Source organism: Oreochromis niloticus, linkage group LG17 (genome assembly GCF_001858045.2).
Source record: "Oreochromis niloticus isolate F11D_XX linkage group LG17, O_niloticus_UMD_NMBU, whole genome shotgun sequence".
Classification (NCBI taxonomy): domain Eukaryota; kingdom Metazoa; phylum Chordata; class Actinopteri; order Cichliformes; family Cichlidae; genus Oreochromis; species Oreochromis niloticus.
In genome coordinates this window covers 12,714,825-12,738,296 of record NC_031981.2, presented here as the reverse complement: position 1 = coordinate 12,738,296, position 23,472 = coordinate 12,714,825, and the positions used below count along the sequence as shown (strand labels likewise).

Genomic DNA, 23,472 nt, shown 5'->3' with positions numbered 1-23,472 from the left:
CTCCATATAATTATTCTTAGGCCCTGTGTAAAGAGAGCCTCTGATTTAATGTCTAGCACATGGGGAGATGTGTGTGTGTATGTCCCTTGGCATGTAAAATAAAAAAGGAAAGGGCAAAAATGCATGCATGATTAAATATGTGAGGGTAATGACATGTTTCTGCAGGAAAAAGCAAAAATGGCTGTGACACGCTGGAACTTATGACGGTGGTGACGCTAAAATACGCTCTGAAAAACTGAATTACTTCACCTTTGCAGTGCAGCATTTAACAGCAAATTCAAAAGAAAATTGAAGAAGGAAAAAAGCCTCAAGGTCATTTTTTTTAAGTCGCCTACATTTCACAAAAGCAAAATCTGTCAAGGTCAAAAGAGAGAGTGCACACATGTGCGTCACAAGCATGTTTCGTTTGAAGCAAAAAATGTGTATTTCTGAGAATTAATCATTTCAAAGACCCCCCCCCCCCCCCCCCCCATTCATGCCACGTGCACAGCAGCGTTAAGTTCAAGTAAAAGGGAGACGGAGAGTGCTTTGTGTGAAGGAGCGTGTGTTCCTCACCGTGCCTCTGCGGCAAGCAGTTCGTCATAGTGGGAGGAGCGCTGGTCATCATCCTGTCTGTATCTGATGACTGTGGCAAGGCCTTTACTTACGAGAGCCTCTGCTATGTTGCTGGGGAACAGAACAGAGAAAGAAAGATTACTTTAATTAAAAAAAAAACAACAAAAAAAAAAACAAGCAAAACCCCTCGGCTTCACAAAGGAGCTCTAAAGGGAGCTCGCTCAACGGGGGCAAAAAATGCATACTACAAATCCCAGAAGGTGGGTTTACTTACGAACAAAGGTCACTTAAATGTTGACACTGCACACTTGACTAACCCCTTCTACCGTGTGATACTGATGTAGGGAAGAGAGGATTGAAGGCAGAAAGACGGGGACATTGTGCTGCTTAATGTAGCACTTAGTTGCTAGCCCTTGGACATCAGTGTTCTAGCTAAAGCATGGGAGAAAGAAATGAAGGGACAGAAAGAAACTCTTCAGAGTATTTGTCAACATGGTGCAGGCATGGCGACTGACGCAATAATTCAGCCCTTGTTGATGCCAGTTAAACGGTTCCTTTTCTATATTTTAAAGCTCTGCTGTTGGAAATAATGCAGCTAAATGAGTGATAACCTGGAAGCAAGCAGACATTTATATCATCTTTATCTTTAAACTATGTATGAAAAGGTTTTAGGCATTTGATCCCCATCTTATTTTCTGCAAGCAATAGCGACACCAGAAACAAAGCCATAGAAAAACATTTTCATGGACAAAGGGAACAAAACGTCCCTCAACAGATGGTCTTATAATTGAATTGATATTGGATGATGTGAAACGATGGAAGCACTTTAGACAATCTTAACTCACACAAGACTCCAAAAGTTCTCCAAGACTGTTAGATCTTAAGTGTACTGTGCATGAGTGTCTTGTGGAGTGATTTCTAACAAATAGCCACCCAGCGAAACACAATTCTTTGTAAACAAGCTACCAAGTCTCAAGTCCATTACCACAAGAATAGCTCACACAAGGTCAAAATCCTCTGCCCCGCTGACCAAATCAGGCCCTGACCTCAGGCCTCATGGGGAGCCTCACCAACTGTTCCATCTGAAGCAGAGTTGCTGGTTCTGGTTTGACAAGGCCAGATCCTGACCTCTGTACGGACATGTACTACCAAACACAGGACAGCTGGTTTGATGAAAAGAAGCCATCTACGTCTCCATGTGCACATGTGATCATGCTTTATGTGTTGAGTGATATAAACAGAGGGAACCAGAAGATAAGTGTGGCTTTTAACTTTTTTATTATTATTATTTATTTTTTTGAGTGAGAACAGGCTTCTGACGTTTCATTTCAAGCACTGCGGCATTAAAGCGCCTCTTTACTGGTTCTGATTAAATTTGAACCTCTGAACAGTTTAATAGTGCTTATATCTTTGGTACTGTGTAAAATACATGTTTCAGACGGATGACCTGAATTCCTTCAAAGCAGAGTTTGTAGATAGAAAATAATTGCTTGCACTGAGGTGACCTTTTTCTTCTTTTTTTAATATGAACTTAAAAGACAAAGAAACACTTTCGGGTTACTTTATGATTGATGGTGAGATTAAGAGTAATATGGATTTAAAAATGAATATTTTGTGTCATTTTAAAACAGATTAACCTGACTTTTAAAGGGTTTAATAGGGAAGCAGCTGTACTAACAAAATAGAAATGTGTTAGTGAAATCATTTACACTGATAAATTACGTGCTGTGTGATCTCGCAATAAGGGTGGCTCAGTGGTCTCCTACTGCACACTAAAGACAACTGAACAAACCTAAAGCATTTTGATTTCCAATGCAGTTTTTCTATACTTCCATATTTTACTTAGCCTTTCTTGTTTCATATTGCTGGATTATCTCGAGCCATTTTCCATTAGTACCAACTCGGATTGATTCGGCGTGACTCGATGCAGCACTGCTCGCCTCAACTCGTTTTCCATTGCAATTGAGTACCACCTAATGTGTGGGTTTTTTATAGTAACGCGGCCGAGTGTGTCCTGTGACATAATTAGTACACAACGCGAACGCCACAACAAAGGTGGACGTTGAGGCAACAATAAACCTCTTGGTCTGTGGCTTTTCGCGAGATTCGGGGACCACAGTGTTGTTTCTGTGTGTCCATTTCCATGTGAAGCCATGATTCATCGAGTGATGACACTGACTAGCCAATCGGTGGCATGCACTCTGGTGATCGCCTCGGATCGCTTGGAACCCTGGCGGAGAAGGTATCTGGTACCAGATACCTAATGGAAAACCGTGGCGAGCCGACCCGAGTAGGTATTAATGGAAAAGAATATAAAGCAGGCGACTCAGTGTGGTGCATGACTTACATGCCACCAATTGTGACTGTAGCACAGGTACGCTCTGGGAAGGCAGGCGTGCCTTCTCCTGGACCAGTAGCTGCTCTGATGTAGTCCACTGTCACGTTGACCTGAAAGGGGGAACATAAGGCAGAGGTCAAAAAAATATACCAAGAGTAGAGAGACAAAGTGACGGCAACAACGGTTATGGTAATAATTAGTGTGAGAAGTGTGTTCTGACTTGTGTATGTGTATCGGGGTCTTTTCATTTGTCCCAGTTCTCAAGGTCACCCCCAGTCAGCGCGAATCACATCAGCCAGCACTGCAGATCTCCCCAGAGGAGGAGTATTAACACACAGTGGGTGTTTGGGACAACACACACACACACACACACACACACACACACACACACACACACACACACACACACACACACACACACACACACACACACACACACACACACACACACACACACACACACACACACACACACAACAGTGATAGAACCCAAATGACCCTACACTGTGTGTTCTCAACACAGCTCCCTGGGGATAGACTCCAATCCACCCACCCCGAAGATACAATTTTGTCACTCAGCTGCGTGCATGTGCAGGCAGGAGACAGGGAAAGCCTGCTTTGCGGGCTAGACACAGGCAGACAGCAGTAACAGCAGGGATGTAGCCATACCGGTACTTTAAGAGCTACGTCTCAACCTTGTCAGACAAGTGTGATAAGACGGAGGAATATTAAAAAAAAGAAAAAAAGAATGTGGGAATTTGACTTTGCATCACAGTGCCAAAGCATAGACATGAGTCCAACAGACAACGCAGGCAGGCCTATTACAGGGACATGAAAGAACAACGCTAGCCTGTCATTAGATGGACAGAATGGGTGCGTGGCGACGTGAGCAGGGGAAAGGAAGAGTGTTGTGCTGTACTGTTCAACAGTAACTGCAACTGTAATTTCAGAAAGGAGAAAAAAACAAAATAGAAAATAAACATGGTGTACTGGTTTAGCATGAAATTGTTCTTAATGACCATGCCCACATCCATGGTTACGCGTGGAAGAAGAAGAATAAAAGCCAAAGCAATGTGACACAAGACCCCGAGTGCAGGAATCAGATGAAACAGGAAATGGTAAAAAGGAGAAAACCAACACAGAAAGAGGAGACTGGGGGAGATTTCAACATCCAAGCAAAATGTAATGCTGGATGCTAAAAGCTCTGTATCTGAAATTCCAGTGGTTCCCCATTAAGCAAGGTGATGACAGATTATAACTCTGACCAGCAATGTTAGATTAGAGGAGTTCCAGGCCTATTCTCCACGGGCCATCTACCAGATCTCCTGATAAGGCAGAGCCATCTATAAGAACCCCCCAGAGGAGAGTGAAACAGAGGGGGAGAGGCAGTGGATGGATTAGAAAGTGGGGGAGTGATAAGGACAGCAGGAGAAGTGAGAGACAAAATGCGTTTGTTCTGCTGAGGCGACAAGCAACATGGGAATATTCAGTCAACTCTGCCAAAGGAACAAAATACTTGTTTTTCTTTTTACTATACACTGGCGTTTCTGTATACTGGCAAAGGGTTTAGCGTGAAGAGAATTTCAAAAAGACTTCGAGTAATAGTTGGGTTTTTGTTTTTGTTTTTTTTGCAAATTTCGGTTCTGCAATAAAAAATATTGGCTTATCAAATGTGTAGCCAATGAGGTCATTCTGAAACAACGTAAGGCTGTAGCCACGAGAGAGGGGTAAAAAAAAAATTGAAGGTTGCTGCAAAAAATTTTCATCTTCAACCTTGCGCCACAGAAAAACTATACCACAATCCCCAAAGTCTAAAGACGGGTCACTAGTTCAGTATGAAAAATCAAATCTTCATTTCTGCTTCTGAGTTACGATGTTGAATAATGGCCAACACAGTGGGCTTAAAGAACATTCAGAATTCACAATGATCAAATGTCATCGCTTCACTCTGCATCTAAGGGTATAAGAAAGGTCTTTTTAATACCACTTTAATTTTAACATAATGCCAAATTTGCAATGGAGAGATGTCGACAGTGAAGAAGTTTGGAAAACCTTTGGCATACAATGCAGTTTGTTTTCTAAGTATTTCCAGGCATTGACTTTAACCACCAAGAGAAATTCTTATTCTCAAGCCATTTATCTTTAAACTTATATCTTAGACTGAGCAGTCTGGCTAGCAAGGCCTTCTCTATTGTTATCATCATGTTTGGAATTTACACCAGTGTGCTGTAAGCCTAGTGGCCCATTGGGCCTAAACCAGGCCTGCTGAGAATTTCTGTAATTCTAATATTTTTTAAACGGGTAAGCTACAACTGTTAAGTTAGCTTGTCCTGTATCTCATCATCTTACTGTTACAGTGTATTTTTCCATTATACATTTTTATAAACATAAACACAAACAAACACTGTGACTAATTAAGTTGAAGTAGCAAGCAGTTAGCAATGCAGTCATTGTGTAAGCTAAAAGTATAGATGGCTAAAAATCTTGTGGGGTCATGACTAAAATATTTAAGACTCATATCCAAGTGAATTTAAGACATTTTATTCATTTTTAACGACTTAGTAGGATGAAATGATAAATCCTATCTATCATAAGCATATGAATTGGTAAGTTCTCTTTCAAACATTCGTTTCGGTGTCTCACTATGGGGAACGCTCTCTCAGCGTTGTCCTCAGAAGCCTCTATATCATTACTCCAGCCAGTATTGGCTGGCAGTCGTGACGCCTGCGTCAGGGAGGGGCCACCCTCCTCCCTATAAAAGGTTGTGACGCAGCGTCACCCGTCATTCAATTTCCTCTTCTCGCTTCTTAGAAACCTCATCTCTCCTGACTGTGAACGTGAGTGCTAGCTTAACTGTCCACGCGAGCAAGCTAACACCTTGGTCACCGGGCGCTGCACGGTTCGCGTTTCGAGTCGCCTGCTCTTCACCACGGAGCCAGGTCGGAGAGTGTGTTAGCTGCCACCACGCACCTAACACAACAGCTAGCTGACCAAGCTAACTGTTCTTGCTACACACGGTCACCAAGCCAAGTAGCACAAGCGCTAGCCACCACACTAGCTAGGTCATACGAGCTCACCATAGCTACTCGACCGAGAAGAAAATAAAAATCAGCATTAGCCGTCCAGCCATTCTAGGCTAGCTACACCAAGCTTCCTTGACATGGCAGACTGCAATCCGCTGCCCAAACTTTGCCCCTGCGGTTGCAAAATCTCAGGCTCAGATACGCATGATGCGTGTGTGATGTGCCTCGGGCTGCAACACGCCCAGGCGGCTATTTCCACACCGGGTATATGCGAACACTGCGCTCGCTTCACCCTAAAAAGCCTTCGCCGAAGGCTAGCCCGCCAGGCTAGCCTGTCAAAGAAGGACCCAATGCTGTCTCCAATCGACCCACCGATGGAGCACACTGAGTCTGCAATACCAGGCACCGGCTGGGGCGACGAGATGGATATCGTCCTCCCGCTGGTGGATGATGCCGAGGTCAGCTGCGAAGCTATGTTGTCTGATTCCCTCGAGGCTAATGACGAGCTACTCAGCGAATCCTCTGAGGGAGCGTCGGAACATCTCGTCTCGGACGAGGATGACGACGTTTTCTTTGCCCCCTCTGGTCGGAATTCTGCGACACAAGGGGCCGATTGTGACAACCCCGGCACACAGTCCCGCGGCATGGAGCTATTCGACGTTGCAAAACGGGCGGCTGACAAGCTAGCAATCCCATGGCCCGCGGTGACAACGGAGACCTCCACCTCACGATACGAGGGTAAAAGGCTCCCCAAAGCAAAGCGCACTACTAAGCAGGTACTGCCGCTTTTCCCCGAATGCGTGGACGAGGTCACACGCTGCTGGGCAAAGCCATTTTCGTCACCCAACCCCGTGCAGGGAGCGGCGGCGTTTGACTGCGCTGGAATGAAGGAGAAGGGCATCTACCAAATTCCTACAGTGGAAAATCTGGTGGCTTCCCATCTCCACCCGAACCAGAAACTCTCCATGTCATCTGGTCCGTCCCTGCCCTCCAAGGCCGAACGCCTGCAGTCCTCCCTGGCTGACAAGGCGTATAAATCGGTTGCCACCACCGCGAGGGCATTGAACGCCTCATCGCTCCTGCTAGCTTACTCGGCGGAGCTCCAGGACCAGGCTGCCGCGAACCCGGATGCTAGTGAGCTATGGGATGAGCTGGGCGTCGTTACGGACCAGTGTCTCCACCTCACTAGAGCGGCAGTACAAGCGGCGGGCAGGGCTCTCAGCATCATCGTCCTACAGGAGAGGGCCAGATGGCTGAACCTGTCGGGGCTTTCGGACAGAGAGAAACGTGACATTCTGGATGAAAGCATCGACCCCGCTGGCCTTTTCGGGACCGCTGTTGCCACCATGCAAAGACGGTGCGAGGAGAAAAAGAAAGAGGGAGAGGCCCTGCAGCTGTGTCTCCCTAGGAAGGCCCAGGCTGCGCCCCCGCCTCCACCCGGTCGCCGCACGTTCGCTCAGGTCACCAGCCGTCCAGCCGGCGTGCCGACGTTTAAAATCCCTCGCCGCCCAGCCCCGCAGGTCGCGGCCCAGGGTCCCCTAGGATCGCAAAACCCTAAGACCCACTGGCCCAGGAAGCATGTCCCGGGTATAAGACCTGCTGCCGCTCAGGGTGCCCCACCACCAGCCAAGCAGTCCGACCGCAAGAAGAAGCGGACTGCCTAACATCCCCCACGGGGAGATCGGAGCCGGACCAGCCCGAGCTCCAAGTTCACTCCAGGGCTCAGTTCCGGAGCCCGTTCGGAGAAGTGTGTTCTGCCTCCTCCTTTCAGCGCCTGGGACTCGAGTTGGATCCCACAGAGCGCATTTCAACAAAGAGACGACGAGACACTGTTCAGCGCAGTCAAGCGAGTCACAGTCTCATAAAAACATTCTGTTTATTAAAAACTCACCCGTTGCATCCAGGCATGTTGCCAAGGGCACGGGAAAAATGTGTGAAAAACACAGAAAGTATGTTGAAAAACATAATGCCCCCACGCACCCAGACACCACCGGGGTTGATTTCCTCAGTGGTGTCCGGACCCATGAGCGCTGGTCAGGTGCGAGCCGCCCGCGCATGCGCAGTCGGATCTGGCCCGAAGGACCAGTTTCCGCCACAAGAGGGAGCCAGAGCTCCGTCTACTGTGGAGTGCCTGTCATTGGGACCGCTGTCGGCGAGAATAGAGCGATGGCGAGCTCTCGCTGCACCAGAATGGGTTGTGAGGACATTAGAACGAGGCTATCGTTTGCAATTCGCAAACACCCCTCCCAGATTTCACAGAGTGATTTTCTCTCTTGCAAGGGGCGAATCAGCCAGGATCCTGCAAGAAGAAATAACTACTTTGCTGTCAAAGGGAGCAGTACGAGAAATACCCCAGGAGCAGAGCCAGTGCGGCTTTTACTCAAAGTATTTTCTCGTGCCCAAGAAAGGAGGGGGACTGCGTCCGATACTGGACCTACGGGCTCTGAATCAGCATCTGAGGTCATACAAATTCAGGATGCTGACGCCCACCACTCTGCTGCATGTAGTGCGCCCAGGCGATTGGTTTACATCAATAGACCTGAAGGACGCATATTTTCACATTCCTATTTACCCGCCTCACAGGAAATTCCTGCGCTTTGCGTTTCAGGGCAGAATGTACGAGTACCAGGTCCTGCCGTTTGGTCTCTCACTGAGCCCTCGGGTATTTGTGAAATGCACAGAGGCAGCCATAGCCCCACTGAAGAGGCGGGGCATCCGCATAGCATCATACATAGACGATTGGCTGCTGCTATCAGAGTCAGAAATAATGGGAAGAGAGCACACCAGGTTGACAGTGGATCATCTGATGGCTCTGGGTTTCACCATAAACTACGAAAAGAGTGTCCTGCAGCCAGCTCAGGCCATCTCTTTCATAGGAATAGCCCTCAACTCCCAAACGTACAGAGCGTGTCTCTCTGTGGACAGAGCACAGAAAATGCTATCACATGCCGGCATTTTTCAGTTGGGAAGATATCTCCCATTCAGGAAATGCCTGCAGATGCTGGGATTGATGGCGTCCTCACTGGCGGTCATTCCACTGGGCAGACTGCATATGAGGGAATTTCAGCGATGGGTCGCATCTCTGAGACTGAATCAAAAGCGCCATACCCACCGCCATATCAGAGTGACAGCAGACTGTGCTGCAGCACTCCGCTGTTGGAGAAATCCCACATTTCTCACTCAGGGGGTGTCACTGGGGGCTGTCACAGCCAGAAAGGTGGTAACCACGGACGCGAGTCTCACGGGCTGGGGCGCCACTCACGAGGGCAGAGCAGTGAGCGGCAGCTGGGACTCACAACAGAGGGGTGCTCACATAAATTGGCTAGAATTGCTAGCAGCATTTCTAGCACTGAGACACTTCCTTCCCCTGTTGAGGAACCACCATGTTCTGATCAGAACAGACAACACCACTGTTGTGGCGTACATCAACAGACAGGGCGGGTTACGTTCCCGTCCGTTGCACATGCTGGCTCGCAGACTGATCATGTGGAGCAGCATCAATTTGTTGTCACTGAGAGCTACTCACATTCCAGGAGCTCTGAACTTGGGAGCGGACTTAATGTCCAGGGGAAACCCGCAATACGGGGACTGGACCCTGCACCCACATGTGGTGACCGAAATCTGGACCCGCTTTGGCCAGCCACAGGTCGATCTGTTTGCCTCGAGGGAGAACGCTCAGTGTCCACTGTATTTCTCCCTGAGGGACCAGGAAGCTCCGCTGGGGGTAGACGCATTAGCTCACAACTGGCCACATGCTCTGCTTTATGCGTTCCCTCCGCTGGCCTTAATTTCTCCCACTCTAACCAGAGTGAGAGAAAAAGGGCTAACAGTGATATTGATCGCCCCAAGGTGGACGAGGTCCCATTGGTTGGCGGAAATTATGCCCCTCTTGTGGGACGAACCGTGGCCTCTCCCTCTCCGACGAGACCTAGTCTCCCAAGCCAGGGGGGAGATTTTTCACCCTCATCCCGAGCGCCTCGCCCTGTGGGCTTGGCCCGTGAGAGGCTGAATCTGAGTACGGCAGGACTCCCCCAGGGAGTTATAGCCACTATTCAGAATGCTAGAGCCCCCTCCACAAGATCATTGTATGAGAACAAGTGGAGGGTATTTGAGGAGTGGTGTGGAAAGTCTCACACTCTCTCCTTTCAATGCTCTGTGACAACAATTCTCTCCTTTCTCCAAGAACTGTTAGATAAAGGAAAGGCCTTTTCCACAATTAAAGTATATCTAGCAGCTATTTCAGCTTGCCATGTGGGCTTCGTGGATGGCCCAGTGAGCCACCACCCACTGGTCTGCCGTTTCATGAAAGGGGCACGACGGCTCCACCCAGTGTCTAAACCTCTCGTTCCCACGTGGGATTTATCTCTGGTGTTGGAGGCAGTTTCACAGCCACCATTTGAACCACTAAGCCAGGTGGAAGTAAAAATCCTGTCTTTGAAGACTGCATTGCTCCTGGCCCTCGCGTCTGCGAAGCGTGTCAGTGATATTCATGCGCTGTCAGTACACAAAGAGTGCATCCGGTTCACGCGGGATAACTCTAGAGTCACACTCAGGCCAAATCCGGCCTTTGTGCCCAAAAATCCTTATCTCCAATGCACCCCATTGGAGCTGGACGCTTTTTGCCCTCCTCCTTTCTCCTCCCCTGGACAGGAGCGCCTACATGCTCTCTGTCCAGTTAGGGCTTTGTGTATCTATATGGAGAGAACAAAGGCTTTCAGGAGGTCGGATCAGCTGTTTGTTTCCTGGGCTAAACCACAGCTTGGCAAGCCCATTAGCAAACAACGCATTTCCCACTGGATTGTTGAGGCAATCCAATTGGCTTATTCAAGCACGGGCCTGTCCCCCCCAGGGGGACTCCGTGCTCATTCTACCAGAGGGATGGCAACCTCTTGGGCCCTTTTTAGGGGTGTCTCTATAGAGGAGATATGTGCAGCGGCGAGCTGGGCTTCACCTTCGACCTTTGCAAGGTTTTACAGGTTGGATGTCACTGCACCATCTCTAGCCCACACTGTGTTGAGTGTGGGTCCCCACGAGACCTCCTAAGTTGGCAGTCAGTCGTTCAGATGGGCTTATCTGGCAATACGGGAGTCTGCATATCCCCATAGTGAGACACCGAAACGAATGTTTGAAAGAGAACTTGAGGTTACTTTATTCCGTAACCCCCGTTCTCTGATAACATGAGTGAGGTGTCTCACCAGATCACCCTTCTTGCACGAAGCGAGGAAGAGGTGAGCTTATCTTGAATGACGGGTGACGCTGCGTCACAACCTTTTATAGGGAGGAGGGTGGCCCCTCCCTGACGCAGGCGTCACGACTGCCAGCCAATACTGGCTGGAGTAATGATATAGAGGCTTCTGAGGACAACGCTGAGAGAGCGTTCCCCATAGTGAGACACCTCACTCATGTTATCAGAGAACGGGGGTTACGGAATAAAGTAACCTCAAGTTTTGACCAGCTCAGTGAACTTAACCTTAAATACCTGAATCTAATGATTTCATCTGCCCAAATGGATCTTGGTGCAAATAATAAAACATAATGCCTTAGGCCATGACTGTTACCGGCACGGATGCATGAAGACTAAGTCGAATTAGCATTCAGTGCAAACAACCTTTGCCAATAACGCAACATAATGACAAGCTCGTGACTGTGGGGTTGTCGAGCTTCCTAGAATGAGCTCTATTTGCGGTGGTCTTAAGTGAAAGGCTATCACAGATAACTTATGCTAAGCTGTGATATGGAAAAGCTACCATGTTGTGAGAAGCCCAGTATGGGTTCTGCATGATGGGGTTTCCAGACAGGAGCACAGTGACAGGCAGCTTATCCCAATAGCATGTAGGTGATTTATTCTTGCTCTAGCTAAAAAAAGAAAAGGGAAAAAAAACCATGTCGTTTCCTGCACGGTCTATCTACCCAGCTCCCACAGCTTGTTCTTTTTGCAACTATTTAAAATGGATATGCCAACAAATACACACTTAAACTGGTAAAGATGCATTTGTAATCAAAGACTGCATTTAACAGTGCTAAAGGCTTTTGGTGGAAATTTCACAGTTCAGCTGTTGCAGCATGCATACCAAGGTGATAAAAAAGAAAGCGGTGGGTGTGGGTGTGCGGGTGTGGGGTTGTTCGACATGCAGGAATACACACAGGTGTTAGAGCAGCCTCACCTGCACCTGGATGTTGGCAACACACAAGAGACTATCGTATATAAAAGACTGGACATTTTTAAGCTTCGAAGAGAAAAAAAAATGAGGAGAAAGAAAGAGAGGGATAATTAAGAAAATTAGTGCAAGATGAAAAAACGAGGTATGAAGGTACTGTAAGAGAAGGGAGACTGTGTGGGTGAGTGAACAACCGTTTGTGTGCAAGAGAGGTGCTTAGGTTGCTGCTGTGTTTTAGCAGCCTATAATCACAGCTGGCTATCATTTAATGAAGTGAGCTGTGCTGAAAAAAAAGAAAGAAAGAAAATACTCAGCCTGGGACAGCACAACACAGAGAGGATGAGGGGGAATAAAGGAGGAGGAAGAGGGAGCCCCATCTGGATTTTCAGCCATGGGACCTGATGACGCTTTGACTACCTGCTTTGCGTCTGCTTGAACACACATACCTCAAGCTTTTCCCAAACCAACTTTCACATTCACTCACACACCGCATCAAATACCACATTGCGCACACACACACACACACAAGACATTCTCAATTCATTCACACACTGATGTGCACACCAATAAGAGGGGGAAACTCTGTCGCTAACAGTACTACACAAGCAGCTGCATAACAGGAGCCACTTTGAGCACGCAGGATTATCCGAATGTGCTCAACCCTGATAAGTGGCTTAATGCAACATTTCCATTCTACTTTTTTTCTGCTGAGGCTGAGACCCAGGCGCACAAGAAGCACTACTTATAAAGTTAGCCACATCAAGCTTTTTGGGATTATGTCACCATGCAAGCACTGCCATTTCAATGGGGGTGGCGATATAAATGAGAAAGACCAAGACAGTCAGTCAGACAGACGTAGAGTGACATCAAGAAAGGAGAAAAGAAAATGCCTCAGTGTATTTATAGCCTACCATAAAGGGATAGCTCAGGAGAAGTTCTTGGATATGAGGTAGAAGGAGTTACTGAAAAATTCCAACACCTACTATTTGTCACATTTAAAAAACAAAAATCATCAAGTTTTAGTTTCAAAGTCTTAATATAAACATGATTCAAATTAAAGGAAATTAGCATGTGTCAACATGAAACTCAAAAATGTCTAGTCGCAGGAGCTGCTCAGAAGGTACTGAACCAATTCCTTTTTGCCTCAGAGAGCTACAGCCTCTGCTTGGACAAAAAAAGAAGGGGAAAAAAAGCAGTCTTTCGAATATGGATATTAGATATGCTTTATAAAAGATCAAAAGCCCCATGCTCTCCTTATAGAGATGAGGAATAGGGGGTTTAACAGAAAGAAGAAAAAAAAGCATTTAATATAGCTTTATTCTCCTAAACCAGAGCGTTGGCATTAGGGCATTGAGCTGAGCACATTGAGACTGCTGGTTAATGCTTAGTCACGTTCTAGCAGGTTTAGTCGCAGGGAAATCTGCTTGTTTTCCAATTCCTGTAATGTATTGCACTCTTGGGCAGCTCTTGGGCTTAAAGGAGAAGCCAAGGGGAACACCTGTAGGTCGATATGATAGTTCAACCTTGTGACTGCAAGGGACCATTAGCGTTGGTCAACACCTGTTCGAGATGATGCTGAAATACACCTACTGTTATCTGACAGATCTGCAGTTAGAGGGAATCACATCCTCTGCTTCTTTCAGGGAAGACATGAGCAGAAACTTCCAATTTACCCCCAACAATATTGAGGTAAAATCTTTGTCTGCATTTGTGTCAGAAAGCAAAAGGAAGAAAGGATAAAAGTGGGGCTTTCTCGAGCAAAATTTCAAGGGAAACTGTGGTCTTGGAGTCTGCTCCAAATCTGTCTCCTTGGAGCTCATTGTTCTGAGACAGGATGACAATAAGTGGGTCGACTAAACTCCTCTCCTTGCTGGATTGCAACATGCATCTGCACACTTGCATACCTGCATCCAACTTGACACCACAAGTAGGCCAGGGTAGCATGGATTAACATTAAAGCCTCGTGGGTTGGATTTGTGCTCAAAAATATTCCCCCATCATCATTTTTTTTTTTTTTTTGGGGGGGGGGGGGGGGGGGGGGGGGGGGGGTCAACAAAGCAGGTAAAGAACAACTCTTGTTCCTTCAAAAGTCGGGTACGGCTGAGTAACTATTTCTAAAAATGATACAATGTGACAAACGGTTTAACCTTGTGCCTTTGGAACAATAAAGAAACAGGAGGAAGGCAAGATTCCAGAGTTGCTCTGTTATTGATTCACCAGTGAGGAGAGAGGAAGCTGTACTGCTGGCAAATGGGCTAGAGCTCTCCACTTAAACCTAACTCACTTCAAAGAGCCTATAAGTACACACTTGGGGGAATCCAACGTCAATACTAATCAAATGGTGAGCAATATGGTGGCATGTGCTATATATACAGTTCTAAATTCATTCAGCAGTATGAAAAACATGCAGTCAAAGTCATAAAGGGATGTCTTCAGAGTAGGGACGTGCATGATTAGTTGTCTAGGCAACGGAAATATAAGTCGGTTAAAGTAATTATTCATACTCCATACATCCATTTTAGCATATTTATCTAATTTATTATATATTTTATTAAGGCACGATGGCAGTTGTCTACCCTGGTCTCTGAATCTCTTCAGTACTCTGATTAAGAAGTAAAAGCTTTTATGTAGGCTATGTCAGCAGACATTCAACCACTCAGCTGCAGCAATGCATAACCACATTCTGCACCTGCAAAGAAACAAGGCTACTGGTGTTAGTACTGCTAGAAGTAGCTACAATGTACAAGCTAATCTGACACCATATGTTTGCAAACTGCCACAGATTTCAAGCAAAATTTACATTTTGAGTGTTGAAGAAGATGGTTAACAATTACAAGTAGCTTTTAAAGAGACATGCAATATTTATATGGATAGTGTTTACTCTCATCATTTAGATTATGCTTAATTTATAGTGTTTCTCAGTTTTAAGCTAGTCAAATAGTCATAATTTTTGTTCTCTTGTTTAAATTTTAACTAATTAAGCCACCACTTTAGAGTCAGTCTTTGATTAAATGAAACCATAGCCTAAAGCAGCAGAACTGTACAAAGTTCTTTTAAAAAAAGATTTAAAAAAAAAAACCCCACACACACACACAAAAAAAACAAACAAAAAAAAACACAGTTTGAGTCAAACTGTTTTGACAGCAAATATGTCACTTAACTGCACTTTCTATGAAGTTAACTGTCTTTGAAATGATCTTCAACTTAATAACAGAGAAGGGAAGCACGAGGGCAGAACTTAAGAGAAATGCCATGTAGAGAAAGCTATCGGATGATACTGTAACAAGAGAGATGGTAATTTGCCTCGGGTATTAAATGTTCTGTGGGAGTTCTTTGCGCCCTGCACATATTATAGCACTGATTAAGTGGTCAAGGTTGATTTTGCATGCAGACAAACAGATCCTTAATGGCTACCACTTCCAGCTATAGCTTGAGTGATCAAATCTTTCAACGTGTCATGAAGCGGCACTTCCACCTGCATTTAGAGCCGTCTACATGTGATTGGATCAGCCAGGATTCATTTGAATACACTGGGCAAACAGGGCCAGTGATTCAATCCTGTGAAAACATGCATAGTCAACACACTTAAGACACTAACTCCTTTTGACGCACACACAATCATGCGTACTTTCCTCTGCGATAAATGCTACAAAACAGCGATTTGCCAGAGGCTTAGAGAGATGCAGTAAGGCTTTAGCTGAGTTGACTTTTGAAACACCCGTGGGTCTAAGCAAGAAATACCGTGAAATCAAACTTAGTATAAAGACAGTGCAGACTGATATGAGTAATGTCACATGTTCTCTGAGTTGCATGCCATTTGTACTTGCATGACTAAACAGTTAATCGCTACAGCGCACGAGTGAGGGTTCTGATGTATGTTTACACATATGTCTCAAGCTCTAAATTAAGTTTATATGTATTGTAACATCTATATGCATGTCCATGCACCATAAACACATGAGCCACTGTTTGGTGGACAAACCCTGCAGACAAGCCTTTATAGTCAACATGACATTAGGCTGACACATGCATATTTATCACAACACTGTCACATCTTTTTATACCTTAACAAGGCTATAGGTTTCTCTATTTCCACTACCCGCACGCTCGTCTTTCCAAACACAAACACCACAAATAAACAGCGCGATCATTATTCGCACTTCAGTCACAGAAGCCGGCTTACGGCTGAATTTTCTGTCATTAAAAAAACATTAATGAGTATGATTAAAATGACTGTGATGAGAGGCTGGGACAGAGATATGAATCTCACTCTCACACGGAATGCCAAAAGCAACTCTGTTGGCTTTTGGCTTTGAGTGGGTGCATGTTTTTGTGTTTATCAGCCTGCACTGCCATTTTTTTTTTTAACTCAGTTGAACAGTTATGAAGGTGTGGGTGACATGTTGGCTCCATCTATTGTAAGGCTGCTGTAGTTTGGCCCCATTAAATCTCTACAATTGTTTGGTACATTCTCGTACCACTGGAAATACATGCTGAGACTTCACAAAGCACACAAAGGATGGATTTGTTGAGGTCTAAGCTCCAAAATTTTGGAAGTCAGTTGCAAAACAGTATTGAATTTATGCGTTAACTTCTATCTGGGGGAAGTCATTTTGTCAGGGTGATTGCGCATAATGACAGTTTCCATCAATCTGTGCTTGCAACTGCATTTCCATGTAAATTTCTGCAATCTTTTCCATCATGGCCCTATTATTATATGGCCCCTGTGCATCTGACAAGTTTTAAACTTATCTTTATGGAAAAACATAAACTATTATTTGGCGCAGGCAATGGACAAAAGCTCTGGGTCTGCCGCCTTCTCTCCATGCATTACTGCCACTGAAGGTGGCAAAATTGCCACTGTAGCACAATGAAAACAATGTAGGTGTAGCGTACATATGAAAGATGCAGAGTTATACACTAAAAGGTAAAAATGAAGAACAATTCCATCTTACAGACCAATCATTTAGCAGAAAGACAGAAGGAATCTGAATCATGCAGGAATTTGGATGGACTGTGAAGGACACCCAGGTCAACAACACAGATTTTTGGTTAAATGTAAAAATGCAAGTCCTGAAAAGAATTGCATTTGTTAGTGACATTAATGTCTAAAGAAATCGGCAGTTAGGAAGATGAATGATTCTTTGGTCATCCTTGTTTCCACGCTTTATCTAATCCCTCACCCTTCTGGTCTTTGTTTCTTGAATTTAATAATCAAATCACTATTCCATCTCCTGCTGTGGTAGCCATTATGTTAAAATGGTCAAACAGACTGAAGCACTGAAAATCTCTGAAATGTTATTTATGTTGCAACACAGTTTTCTCTGTCTACACATAAGAACTTTTTTGTGCTATTCGTGGAATCATTTTATTTGCATTTCACCATGGTGAAAATGAAGAATGTGGCTCATGCGTCCAATTAAAAAAACACTAATCCTCGCCAGAGAAGAAGGTTAGAGTTCATGTTTTAATGTTCCACAAGCAAATTGCTGGCATGCAACCTTCATGTGTAAAGTTGACGTAAATACAGCTCGCTTGGAGTCTACTATACACCTCTTTATACAAGTCCTCTGAGGCGCAGCTGTAGTAAAGCTCATTCAGAAATATGCTCAAGCTTCTGAAATTGATAAGTTCAAGGCAATTGTTTTTGGAATTTGATGTATGAATAATATGTCATTTAATTATTTGCGTTTAAAAAAAAAAAGAAGTGATAATCTGGTTCCTGAGAGTGTCCAAGATAATAACTGTCATCTTTATGGTGCCTAATTCATTAATTGAGATGGACTTGTGTGTCTAAAAGAGTAAAGTATAAGCTTTATACAAAGGAGTTAAGAGGAGACCAGCACAAAAGTCCTTAACCACACCTAAGAGGATGTCCCGGCAAGCCCTGTACATGTTCACAAATGCTTGCTTTTCATTAAGTTTGTGAAAATTAAATGTGACAGAGTGAAAAAAGGGCAGATGAATTAGTTCTTTATTTTGAAAAAGTTAAAAGATGCGCTACACAGATTCTTAAGCCAAATTAAGTTAATGAAAGTAAGGATTCAGACTGTAATCAACATCATTTAAAGCTGCGCAGGGAACAATGCAAGTCTTTTTTTCTTGACGACCTCTAACTGCATAACTGCATCACTAACATCGCCTGACTCTACCCGTCTGAACGTGCTTCGACGTTGCTGGCAGATCACCTGAAAAGTAGGGTAACACCTCAAAATAGCAGCTTGTGCTGGGCCGCAGCAGAGCCGTGTTGATTCTGAGACAAGCCGACAAAAAAAATTTAAAATCAGATGCCTTATGATCGTAGTTGATGTCGCTGGTACTCTGAATTGCTGTGAATTAGTCTGAATGTGTCCCAGTTAGAATTAATTAAGTCTTACAGACGTTTATTAGCTCCCTGCTCAGTCGCTATTTATCGATAGACTGATAATTAAATCCAACATCTTCCCTTTCATCATTATTAAATGCGCCTGTGTGCCATTTGAACCTCAAGCGTTCATTTGTTTGTCAGTTCTGAGGCTGGCAATATCTCCATTTAATACGCTTTCTTTCTTGATAGGTACTTCTAAATAAACCTCTTCATTCACTGGAAGGTTTTGGGTGTTGTGTGGAGTCTTGAGCAGGTATATTACGCTTCACAGATCTAATTACACAGTTTTACTTAGGGGACCCTTCTCCAAAAACTAACCTGTGTGTATGAGATGGATAAAAATGTAGTTTTGGTAAAGATTCACAAAACCAACTTTAATTTATCAGCTCAATTTCACTTTAAAAAGCTCAAGCTATGGTGCGTTCTCTGGAGTGCTCTTCAGTTCACTGCTGGTTTCTGCTGGGTCAGATGTGTGTAAATCATAGCAGCCCTAGCTCCCTCCCCCAGGGTGTACAGACCCGGTGGATCAATAGACACAAGAGGGGGAAATCAACATTGCTTGTTTAAATGGAGCATTGGGCCAACACCAAGCCCTAGGGCATCTACCAGGAGTACTTTGTATTCACACTAAGAGATGGAGAGAAATAGTTATCTAACTTGAAATGTATTTGGATACCATTGGGAGGGAAAGGGTGTTGGAGCAGCTACATTACAACTATTGTTTAATTTCTTAAAGCTGATAAGAGGTATTCCTTTTGATTCACACACTGTCTCACACACACACACACACACACACACACACACACGGCAAAACTGGTGAATGCAGGTGTGTTTGTGTGACTCTCAGTGGTTCTTACCTTTTTACCAATGAGCTTCTTCCTCAGGAACTCCCGGGCCTCAAACATGTAGGGGATGTCATAGAGGGGACGGAAGCGTTTGTCTTTGTCCTTGTTCTTCTCCTGAAGAGATTGATAAGTGATGAAGGAGGTCAGGATCAGGATGCAGGGAGGAGAGGAGAAAATGAAAAGAGAAAGAAGGATGGGGAAGGAGAAAGTTATTCATATTGCACTTTCTACAACCTCTCATAAAAAAACATGCACCAACTCTGATCTCAAGCATACAGACATGAAGAAAACATTTTTTCCACAAGGTCAACTTATTTGTCCCTTTTTCACTTTCCATTACAGTCCCCGGAACTAACGGAAATATTTAGAGTGTTGCACATCTTCCTCTTGACAAAAGCATCTGTTACTTTCAGTGCTGACACACTACACAAAGAAATAATAAAATGTAGCGTTATCACAGTAAAAAAGGCACGAAAGGGCCAAGGCAAAGAGAAACATGTTCAGAGGTGAGCTGGAACATTTTCATATATACAATCTTTCACCTGTTAACTGTTAAAAGTAAAACATTATTCCTACTTTTTTTTTTTTTTTTAAAAGGTACATGAATGTTTAGAATGTTTGTTTTTGTTTATTAATATAAAATGAAAAAAGGACGTAATTTCAGATCTTAACTGTGGCTTGTTGTGTTTGTGAAGGGTCAGGTAATACAAAATGTCAACATTTTAGAAATACTGATTCTTCAAACCCTATCCAAACAATGACCACATGCTTTTTTACGGACACAAAGCAGGAATTGTCTGTATAAGAATGCTTGGATGACGTAGACTCAGATAACAAAGTATTCCAATAAGGTGGTCTTTTAATCATTTGCGCATTCACACAAAGATATTTTGACCAGGAGAGCCCGATTCTTGCAAACACACTTACACACACAGCTGCAGACAAAAACTTCCCTCAACACGATCACCCACTCTGTGACAGCAGCCGGCCACAAATAGAACCCATTTGCATTTTCAAAGGAGGCTGAGGTTTTGTGTTGCTCCCAGAGTGAATAAATGCACATGTGTAATAGAAACAGACGCACAAACGCAGAGTGACAGGTGTAGTTTTTGCGAGGGTATGAGAAAAAGAAGAGGGAAAAAAACAGAATGCACAAAATGACAATGATGCAGTGGGAAAGTACGACAGACACTAACAGGAGAAAGGAGGCTATGAATGACAATACCAGTATGCTCGCCACCCCTGCCCCTCCCACGCTCTTCTATGAGCGCCATCATTATCTGTCATACAAACAGAACTGAGTCTCCTTCAAATGAGCACACAGGCTTGGATTAATTCCTCATTTCCTTCTGTCTTCAATGGGGTTCATTCATTTTTAATGACTCTCCAGTTGTTCCGAGCTGCCAGGTGTGGCACACAGCTGGGCAGATGGATGTGGAATGAGACACATGGGGAGCAACGGATGTATGAGCATGCGTACGTGCCTATGGCACTAAGGCATTACGGTGTTTAAAACTAGTCTTGTTAGGGGGTGGGGCAAACTTTCCTGGTGAAAAGAAAAAAAAATTAAAACGTCCTCAAAAGAAATACATTGAACTGCCCTGGCACAAGAATGGGAATAACCTAATCTACCTTCAAATAGCCTTTCTTTAACCATAATGGAATTGTAACGACCTTTCAGTATTTGTTGCTTCCTTCCCTTCTGCTTTCACTAGTGGAGTCTGTGCAGGATCAGACTTCAGGGCTAATCTCAAATATTCCAAGTGGAAATCCCTTTACCACTCAGACAGGAGCCAATGTCTTCCATTTTGTGTCAGTCGGGGCATATCGCCCGGGAATTTCATCCCTACCAAGTCAGTTGCACTGGGATAATGGGGCCTCTTAGGACCATTGCCAGCCAAGCCTCCTGCATTTAGTGCCTGAGCTGCAGACACAGCCATCCAACTTCTGGGGATGAGAATGACTGACGTTGCTGGGGTGAAATAAATCATTTGGAGCATATTTTCCTTAATGTCATATCACGCCACATTAACTCAACATTAAGACAGTTCCAAGATAATGGACTCTGGTGTTTACACTGGGATTAGGATTCTGATAGAGACAGATACAAAACAACAAGATAACTTCAATGGAGAAAAGCAAAGAATGGGCTTGAGAAGAGTGAGAAAGGAGGAAGACTCATTTCTAACTAATAAGCTGTTTCATGGTGTAAAGGTAGCCATGTCACTGAGGGCCAAGAGTGTAAATGTCAGCACTCTATGCCAATTAGGCACAAGGACTGAAGAAGTAGACCAAGAGGACAAAAGGTACTTCTCCTGCATCTTTTAGAACGTCTACAGGGAACAGAGCTAGACTGAGTGGAATGTGGAAAGGTGAAAGAGTCGGAAAACAAGAAGATGAGACAATCAGAGGAAATGTTACAACTAAAAAAAAAAAAACCCACACACAGGCAGTAGGGAAGAACACACAGGCAATCATTCTCCAAACCAATGCCCATGTCCGGCATTAGCCACTGGACAACTTTAACCTTGTCTTAAAACTCACCTTGGCTGATAGTATTCTTGTCACCACCATGCTAAGCAAGAAATTGAAGGGGAAAGCCATGTTTCAAACAAAAACAGCCAGAGTTTTAGTGAGACAAGGAAGCGCTAATGCTTAATGACTGCAACAACTGCCCAGTATTCTCAGTGCAGTCCAACATTACTGCAGTCTAACTTGTGCTATGCTGCACAACAAGGCCTAACAAATTTGTGGACAATTTTAGCGCAATTCAAAGATTTTCAAAATAAATGTCTCTCCCTGCCAAACAAGCATAACATAAAGCTATTTGCCTTGATGAGTCCAAGTCTTCAACTTTGAAGTGGAGAAACTGACATCACCCAAACCCAAACAGTATAATATTATTATTTAATATTGACCAGAGATACAAATGTCTTCATAAATACAACTCAAATACAAAAACATTTATTTAATCATTTATGCACTTATTTACACAAGACAATGCTTAAATAAGTAATTAAGTAGTAAGTATATCCATCCATCTTTCTTCCACTTATCCAACTGGGCCGGAGCCCATTCCAGCTGTCATTCTCAGATTAATTTGGAAAATGCGTGATCTCATAGTTTTCCCATCGAGCAGCTACTACACCAATGTTTATAACACAGCACATTCAGCTGTCCATGCAACTGAAAAGAAAGAGGTGTGAGTGAAGCACTGCCTTAGTGGGTAAAGTTGCTTTAATAAAAGTTCACAAAATGTATTTTCAATATCCCATATATTGAAAGTGCAATATGTAGACAGTGGTGGCATCTACACAGTACTGTTTTTATTCCCCATAAATACTGTATTGGCCTCATAAGTCCACTACCGGTCAGACTCTACCATAAACCGCTATTATGCAGCTGCAGGAAGGTTGCAGAGAGAGGAGAGTGTCACTGCTTTGTCTCAGCCATAACCCACTAAGAACAGTTTGCTCTCAGTGTCCTCGGGGGGAGTTTTGTTCTATTTGGGGTAAATTCCCTTCATTCTAAATTACCCGCTACAGCTCAGGAATCGTGTCTGACGATTGCAGAGGCATGGCTCTGGCTGACTTGTACAGTGTCACAGGGCTGCAGAGTCTGGGCTGCAAATGTGTGGATGCTCGTGCTGGGAGCATCTGCAGCTTCTGGGGTGAAATCATGACTCAGGAGCATGTCACACTTTGTGATGCTTGGCTTTGGTGTTGGGGGAAGTGTACAGTATTGGGCTTGGGGTCCTTTCTTCATGAACACTTGTTTTTTTTTCTGGGTTTTTTGTGTGTTTTTATAACACCATTGTTTCTCTTTTTCCCCTCCTATGCATTTTGGCCTTTCTTCCACACGCCAAAACAATTTTAGGTCACTGAAAACAGACCTTTTGGATAACTCCTTCCGGGGTTAAGATAATCAGAAACTCTGCAGCGTTGACATGTTGACAGGCTTCTGATTGGCCAACATGGCTTTAGGGTTTAGGTTATATCGCCGCCTGTTGGTTTGGCAGTCTCTTGACAGCACTTCAATTTTGTTTACGGGTTCTCTTAACAAATTTCCCACCTGTGGGACTAATAAAGGTCATCTTATCTTATCTTATGTGGGAGGGATTATTTCGTTTGTTTTGAGATGACCGTTTTAAAAATCTTTTGTACATGATCTCTGGGGCTTAGTTTTT

General features: G+C 44.3%; 1 protein-coding gene across 2 annotated transcripts in view; it reads right to left on the bottom strand.

The window, feature by feature from the left end:
• snd1 (staphylococcal nuclease and tudor domain containing 1) overlaps window positions 1-23,472 on the bottom strand; it is a 182,258-nt gene that overhangs the window by 133,641 nt on the left and 25,145 nt on the right. For both annotated transcript variants that reach the window (XM_003444948.5, XM_013271202.3), the window contains exons 11-13: window positions 19,299-19,400; window positions 2,903-3,003; window positions 556-666 (exon numbers count right to left, since the gene is read on the bottom strand). In XM_003444948.5, coding sequence (XP_003444996.1) covers window positions 556-666; window positions 2,903-3,003; window positions 19,299-19,400 — 314 coding nt within the window. The remainder of the gene's footprint in view (window positions 1-555; window positions 667-2,902; window positions 3,004-19,298; window positions 19,401-23,472) is intronic.